The sequence below is a fragment of the Seriola dumerili genome, unplaced genomic scaffold, assembly GCF_002260705.1.
Source record: "Seriola dumerili isolate Sdu_G_001 unplaced genomic scaffold, Sdu_1.0 BDQW01000105.1, whole genome shotgun sequence".
Lineage (NCBI taxonomy): Eukaryota > Metazoa > Chordata > Actinopteri > Carangiformes > Carangidae > Seriola > Seriola dumerili.
The window spans coordinates 918,942-927,288 of NW_019174360.1; the positions used below are offsets into that span (position 1 = coordinate 918,942).

Here is an 8,347-nt window from a genome sequence, read left to right on the forward strand (position 1 = left end):
GATACGGTGTTGAATTCTGGACTATGGAGAGAGCGCACGTCGGCATCAGCGAGAGAGGTTTCGCTCCAGCGTTTTGATATGTTTAAATTTCTAAATCAGATACTTTAGATTCATGAAGAAAAGCTCTGTTCAGATCCTGACACCCTCCAGTATCACAACATTCATACAACACATTTATAATATGGGTAAGAGCGAGTTAGCGAGCGTTATCATGCTACTGTAACCGTCACTATTGAAAACAGACATGTAACATAAAGAACCATCAAGTCACCTACAGATCGCGGTGGAGAACAGCCGGTCGAGGGGTTCTCCGCCTCAGTAAAGCTCGACCAGTACTGGCTCCACAGTCGGACTGGGACAGAAATTCAGCCGCTGGGATCGGCTGCATGAATGACACTGACGGAGCCGGTAAAAAAACACTGACGGAGCCGGTAAAAACTTTATGGATGTTTTTGACGGCGCTGGTAGTGCGCATCTTATCTCTTTTTTTTTTTTTGACGAATCAAAAGGTCACTTTCACCTGAACGCTGCGTAGGCTACTACACACAGAGAGGGCGTGGCTTAGCTAGACGCCATGACGACAGTGTGTGTTGTCTTTTGGTCCATTTTCTTCACCATCAGCCATTATCCTCTTGACTCTCTTTGTTGCTGCTGCTGAAGGATATTCACAGGTCATGCCTCGCGTTCAGATGCTATTACCACACCATAACGCTGCGATGTAAAGGATCTTCTCAACACCAAACACGATGACAGCTTCGCTTAAATCAGCTGTCAAGAGACGGAGAGGCCGCTTCCTGTTCTTCCCCTGCCAATCATGGAATCTGTAATACTGAAGCAGGCGGCGTGACTGTACGATGTCACCGCAGAGCTGAGAATATGATTTATTTACCTCCTGATGTGTTTGCCCTCTGAGCTCGTCGCTCACACGCGTAACTCCACTGAAGACAGTAGACATTACAGTCTATTAAACCGCCCTGCAGAAGCACATGGTGCAGCCTTTCTTTTGTTTTTTTTTATCTCTTACTTCCTCTCTCACTGACTCAAACACACACCGTTACCCCCCGCCCCCCCACCACCACCCACAAGCAAGGTCACTCTAATGACTGCAATCAATTATCTGGTACGACATTAAACGAGACTCCCACCTCTCTGTTGCCTCTGAGCTTTTAGCTTCAGCTTACAGTGGTCACTTGATTTTAAAGCCCCCCCCACCCCTCCAGGCAGAAACACTATAGCACAGTGACTGATTTCTTTAATGTGTGATGACAAGATGCTGCGTTTATACCACAGCTCTTGAAGCTACTCATCAATTTGGAACAAATACAATGAAATTTAATAAAATAACAAATATGTTCCAGTTATTATTATTTTCCACTATTGATTAAATTAGTTGATAATTCTCTCAGCATGAGCAGCTAGTGAAAACTGTTTCATCATATTTTCTGGGGCTTAGAGACTAAACTTTTATAGCAGAAAACTTGGACTGTAAGTGGGTGTTTAGGAGGCAGGTGAGGTCTAGTGTTGCATTATGGGAATTGGAAGGACGTAGCCTTTTCCTCTGTGTAGCTGCTGTGATGGCCTCGGTGGGATCTGTAGTTTTACATCTCCTCTCTCTGGATCTTCCCTGTGAGCCGTGTCGTGACAGCTGCTTCTTTTTTATTAACACATAAACACAATATAGAAAAACAGTCAGGTAAAGTTTTAGCTAGCACTGATCAATAGAAGATTAAATCAGCTGTTGTTGGCGAACAATAATTCTGTATCTGCTGTTGATAGACGTGTGTCTTTGGTTGGTTTTTGTAGTTTGACAAGTTAAAAAGAATGGTGACTCCTCTTTCGCATCAACATCAGGAAAAATCTCCAGCTAAACTTTAATGATATCAATATTTAACATCAATATTTTAAGCTTATTAATTGTTCTTCATTTTAACCACTTCCATTGGCAGGAAGTAGCTCGTGTCCACCTCATTTTCAGGTTGTAAGCGCCGGTTATGAACATGAAATAAAAGATTTATGAAATTATGATTTCATGAAATGCTAATTGATTCCCAACTCGGGGCGTCTGCTGCTTCAATTCCCTTTGATTTATTCCAACTGATTTCTAAGAGAAAACACATCAGACAGTCATGAAAACTGCCCCTCACTAAGCCCAAGGTGATGACTTCAATAACAGTGACACGTTTGAGCAGCTAGAACTAGTGAATGCTGGGAATTTTGTGCTTGACAAATGACTTAAATGGTAAATCATTTATGAATTGTTGATTTTCTGCCAGTCGATTGATTAATTGTCTCGACGCTAAAAAGAATCGATGTGTAGTTTTTTGGTCTTTTTTAAAGGAAAGAAAGCTCATCTTCTACCCGCTCTCAGGGGCAACCTTTCAAGAGCTGGATAAATGTTTGATCACTGTACCAAAGTATTTTAAGAGCCGTCTCGTCCTCCTCACAAAGGTAATCATGATATGGAGTCTTGGAATCGGCGTGAGGCATAATGGAGCAGCAACCGGCGCAGCAGAGCTCAGTATGAGGTTGCTAAATTGACTTCCCGGGGGAGTTACATTCAAAACACTTTAGCACTTAATGCTGGCGTACAGCAGACTCTACCCCCACTGCTTCCTATCGGTCTCTCTCACTGGGTCTTGCTCTCCTCCTATGGCCTGTCAATGCGCTGTCATGACAACAAGTTCAGATTAGTGGATGGTTAGCAATAAGCCCTGTGAATGGGTGTTAATAATAACTGTAATTATTATGCTTTTGTGTTTTTTCTTTGCATCGATAATACCTGTTTTTACTGCAGTGTAGTGTTTTTGAGTTATTGTTTGGTTGCCATGTTTTACCGCCTTGTCATTAAGGTAGTCACAGTAATAGTAGTAGTAAAGTCCTATTCTTACACACGACTGTGTGGCATTGACGTCACAAGCAATGAGGGATGTAAACCAATGACTTTGATCATATATGAACACATTAAACAAGTTTTGCCAGGTGTCACAGCCTACGACTCGTCGGCTAGCAACAGCCGTGACCACGACACAACGATTGATTGACATTCATACAAACCAATCGGTGTTGAATCCAGACACATGGTGCACTGTTTATGTTTTTATACCAAGTTGGTAAATAATATGATTCTGAACTGATTCACAAATGCCAGAAAACAGATTTTTGTGCTACTGTTAGCAGCTAACAGTTTGCTAGCTGTAGCTTCATGTTTAAAGCACAGATATGAGAGTAGAAAAGTAAATAAGTTGTTGTTATTTCATATATTTGGTGAGCAGCTAAACTTAAACATGCAGTGTGTGTGTGTGTGTGTGTATATATATATAAGAACTGCTGTTGTTGGGCCTCGTCACTTCCATTAATATGGATTCAGATATTGTTGTGACATCTCCCATCAGTGAACTTGAACCTCTCTCCAGACGGAGCAATCAGGAGACTGTGTGGTCTGTTGTTGTCCACGCTGAATTACTGTCCACTAACCACAAATTAACACTGATATTACTCAATATGTCTACACCACCACAGTTAGAAACTCTGATCTCCTGCCCTGATATTCTGTTGGAAGTGTAACATATTCAGCAGAGGACTTCCACGGAGTGCTAATGTAATTCAAAGTGACACGACAGCATGAAACGAAACAGCCGTCTTTCAATTCGCTCCGAGGGGGGAAGTTAGGTCGCAGGATTTCGTGAGGATATCAGTTATTCTGGGAGGATTATGAAACCGATGGACCCACCTCTCCGGAGGAAAAAAAAAAAAGAAAAGGTGCAAACAGGAAGAAGGGAACGAGGGGGGGGGGGGGGGGGGGAAAAAAAAAAAGAGAAAAAAGGGGGAGGGGGGGGGGGGGGGGGGGGGGGGTCGAGGAAAAAGAATTAATATGATGATTAAGTGATTCTGGTAGAAGCTGGTAGTGAGTTAGAGGACTACTAAAAAGGTAGCGCAGGGTGAAGGAAGAATAAACAAGTGTGTGGAAACTTGAAATGAGACAACAACAACAAAAAAGCCGAGAGGATAGAGAGTGAGACAAAGAGCGTGGGGCGGGGGGGGGGGTAGTGGAGCAAATAAAGAATGGATCAAGCACCAACTGGAGTGGAGAAGCAGGAGTGATTGAGAGGAACAGAGGGAGGAAGGTGTGGGAAAAGCAGCGCATGATGATGGATTCTACTGGACCGTGAGATTGATTGACTCTGTTCAGAAAGAAGAGGGAACAATAGTGGATGGGGTACGGTGGTGTGGTGGTGGTGTGGTGGTGGGGAGGGGAGGGGAGGGGAGGGAGGAGTGAGAGAAAAGTCCTGATGAAAAGAACCATGGCGCCCCGCAAGACACGACAAAAACTGGAGTCTGATAAAAGTGAGGCGGTTTTTTATCTCAGCGCTTCCATCTTAAAACACACAGCACAAGCAGCAGCATCTTTGCANTGGGGGGGGTAGTGAGACATATAAAGATGGATCAAGCACCCACTGGAGTGGAGAAGCAGAGAGTGATTGAGAGGACGGAGAGGGAGGAGGTGTGGAAAAGCAGCCATGATGAGATGGATTCTACTGGACCGTGAGATTGATGACTCTGCTTCAGAAAGANACATTTCAGTATCTCTAATAGGATCTATAGCACTCTTTTTCTTTTTTTTTTTTGTTCATCATCAGTTATGCATGGTGGGAAAAAAATAAAAAAGAAAAGTGTATCTCCCCAGAATAAGAGCAGAGCTGCTGTTACATCAAAAGAGATTATGTCTGTAGCAAAGAAAAGTCTGTTTGAAAAGAAGGATTAGATTTATTTTGGCTTTCAAACACCCCCCAAAAAAAAAAAACCCCAGTGAATTAGTTATCCATCACCGGCTTTGAATTCAAAACGACATTTAAATAGAGGAAGCACACGGCGCCAGGACGTAACAAATGCACAGGTTTTTTTTTGTTTTTTTTTTTAACCGTGCTCCATATTTAGAGCTTAAATTCCTCCTCTTATGGTCTGTCGGTGCGACCAATTAGAGCGGCGCTTCTCAAAGTTGCACCGGCGTTCCACGGCGGCGCTCGTCCAGCCTAACGAAGGAGAAGCTCATTACTGAGGAGAATCTGTAAAAATCCACAAGCTCGGTTTGACAAGGAGGTATAGAAGGGAGGGGGAGGGGGGAGTAAGACCGGGAGAATGAGAGGAAGTGGATATTAATCTTTTCCCATGAGAACGTTTTAGTTTCACCTTCTCCGACTTGATCCCTCTCCCCCTCTCTCACCTCCTCCTCCCCCCCTGCTCCTCCTCCTCCTCCCCTCAGCCTGGAGGAGAGGCTGTGATTCGCCAGCCTGCGTCTGGTCCGGGGGGGGGGGGGGGGGGGGGGGGGGTAAGACGGAGATAAACAGCGTTTGCAAATAGAAAGTGGTGGAAGCGACGGCAGAGCAGGCGCCATCAATGGGGAGAGTTTCCCGGGTTATTCACTTTCCTCAGACCAAGAGCTCTTATCAGAGGCAGTGATGGAGTGATGTGGGCGCTGGCTGTGGCACAGCGCCACCTGCCTCGCCAGTGGACTGATGGCGTGCGCCGGGATCAACGGGGAATAAAAGATAATCCTATAAATGCCTTTTTCATTGGAGTATTCTGTTAGTTTTACCTGCTTCTCTTTCTGCGGCGGTGCTGTGATGTGTTTATGATTCATGTGGCCTCTGACCGTCTGTTCTCTCATCTTTTTTTTTTAGATGCTGTCACAGAGCGCTGAGAGCGTTCCTGCGAGCGGCGATGGGACCCGGTGAGGTCGCGGACATGATAAGAAATCTCCACGGAGCTCCGTTTCAATCACAACGGCAACACTAGACGGTGGAGACGTCCATTATCTGAAATTAATGTCAGCTGTGTTGCGGAGGCAGCCTCAAGCTGCGCCGCCAGATCTGAGACACCCCATGGAGGCGTGGCCTCGACAGGTCCCACACTGCTGCCACTGGTAACACCAGCCCGATGAACAGAGATGCCTTCTAAGGTCTCCTGCTTGTACCTGCTGACAGTGGTTTGTTGGGCCAGCGCTCTGTGGTACCTGAGTGTGTCCCGCCCCTCCACCTCCTACGTGGGTCAGCTGACTATCCCAATACGCAGGACGCCCAAGGTGAACAAGAATGCCACCTTCAGCAACATCCGCACGCGCTCGCTCAACCCGCACGACTTTGGCTACATCATCAACGAGGCCAAGAAGTGCGAGGCGGAGCCGCCCTTCCTCGTCATCCTGATCAGCACCACCCACAAGGAGTTTGACGCCCGTCAGGCCATCAGAGAGACATGGGGCGACGAGAGCACGTTTCCAGACGTGCGCGTGGTCACGCTCTTCCTGTTGGGCCGCAGCACGGATAACGTTCTCAACCAGATGGTGGAGCAGGAGAGTCAGATCTTTCACGACATCGTAGTGGAGGATTTCATCGACTCGTACCACAACCTGACGCTGAAGACGCTGATGGGGATGCGTTGGGTCGCCACCTTCTGCCCCAAGGCGCAGTACGTCCTCAAGACGGACAGTGACATCTTTGTCAACATGGAGAACCTCATCTACAACCTGCTGAAGCCCACCACCAAGCCCAGGAGGAGGTACTTCACCGGCTACGTCATCAACGGCGGGCCAATCAGGGACATGCGCAGCAAGTGGTACATGCCCAGGGATCTGTACCCGGAGAGCAAGTACCCGCCCTTCTGCTCCGGCACCGGCTACATCTTCTCAGCCGACGTGGCCGAGCTCATATACAAGACGTCGCTACACACCAGGCTGCTGCACCTGGAGGACGTGTACGTGGGCGTGTGCCTCCGGAAGCTCGGCATTCACCCGTTCCAGAACAGCGGCTTCAACCACTGGAAGATGGCCTACAGCCTTTGCCGCTACCGGCGGGTGGTCACCGTCCACCAGATCTCCCCCGAGGAGATGCACCGCATCTGGAACGACATGACCAGCAAGAAACACCTGAAGTGTTAGCAGGGCCGGGGGGGGAGAGCCGGGGAGGAATCGAACGCCCCTCTCATCAACTGCTTCTCCGTCATTGGCGTCGGCAGATACTGTACAGCACGTAGCGCCGAGCCAAAGGAACCGTATTGACAAAGTGTCCGGGCTTCGTCCTGCTGCTCACTGCTGTGCCAGGAGTCTCTGTAGTGCAAGGCCAAAGCAAACTTCTCTGTACTGCTCTGTCCTCTCGGTCTCACTTCAAGGGGTTTTTCAGCGCTGCTTCCTGCGGCACCGTCGTTTTTATAGGGAATGATGAGACAGGAAGTGCAGACGCCTGTGTTTTAGCTTCTCATTTATACAAGACACAAACTGTTACGAAACAACCGGATCACACAAACGTCAACACACTGAACACAGACGTTGGCCTCTGGAGTTGAGCTCTAACTCTGAATGTTGCTCATGTATTTTCAGTTGTTGTACTTTCTGAACAAGGTGTTACTGTTGGATGTATTGTCTGTGACTGCAGCAGCTGGGACCGCGGCGAGCTCTGGATTATCACCGAGCGGACCTGCCTGATTCCTTTCAAGACGTATTTTTCTTACAACAGATCTGCAGATCTTTGTGAAGGTTTCCTCTAGACGGCGTGGAGACGTCGGCTGCTTCGCGTTCCCGAGTGAATGTTACTTCTGTTGATGTGTACCGTGCGGTTGTTTGTCTCAGGCAGCGCTGTGAGCTGGGCTGCAGAACATTATATTTTCTATTACTTGAACAAAAAGGAGAGCAGATGTAATGTAAGAGCAGTGGAAGACGAATATTACTCTTTTGAGCGCTTTCTTCTTTTCAATTACTTGAGATTAAATAAACTGCTTTTATAAGACTTGATATCGTATTTATTCCATAAAACAATATAAAAAGTTCTTATCCCACCTGGTTTATAACGAACGCCCTCACAGGATTACACCCTGAAGGGTTTCGTCATGTTGTAAAACATGAGCTGCGGAAACGACAGCGTTTCATTAGCCACCGCGGCTCAGAGCAGCAGCTGTGCTCAGTTTGAAGTCCCACATCTCAACACGTCACTGACGGGCGAGAGCCGCTGAAATCTCAGTGCGGAGCTGGAAACATGTTCTTTTCCACGCAGGTGTTGGTGCCAGTGCGTTAAGCGGCGAGCAGAACCCAACGTGTGATTGCATCAACCGTAGCATCTGAGTGACTGGCAGCTGAGAGGCTGTGTTCAGCCGTACGGTCTGAACAGGAGGAGTAAATGGATTTTTATGTCAAAATAAAATGCATAAATTTCTTCATTTTCAGCCTCCCGTGTACTGTAGGTGTCACCACATCATTTATTGTTTCACTCACTGGAAAGTTAAATTCCATTTTTAAGGGCATCAAAATGAAAACAGGCTGTTTTGCTCTTTTTATCTTGAAAAGCAAAAAATAAGAATAATT

At 46.8% G+C, this 8,347-nt stretch overlaps 1 protein-coding gene across 2 annotated transcripts in view; it reads left to right on the forward strand.

Moving 5' to 3' along the window:
- Window positions 1–7,695, forward strand: part of LOC111222736 (beta-1,3-galactosyltransferase 1-like) — a 95,370-nt gene extending 87,675 nt beyond the window's left edge. For both annotated transcript variants that reach the window (XM_022746567.1, XM_022746568.1), the window contains one exon: window positions 5,679–7,695. In XM_022746567.1, the coding sequence (XP_022602288.1) occupies window positions 5,945–6,931 (987 nt within the window). In that variant the 5' untranslated portion in view covers window positions 5,679–5,944 and the 3' untranslated portion in view covers window positions 6,932–7,695. The remainder of the gene's footprint in view (window positions 1–5,678) is intronic.
- The last annotated feature ends 652 nt before the right edge of the window (window positions 7,696–8,347 follow it).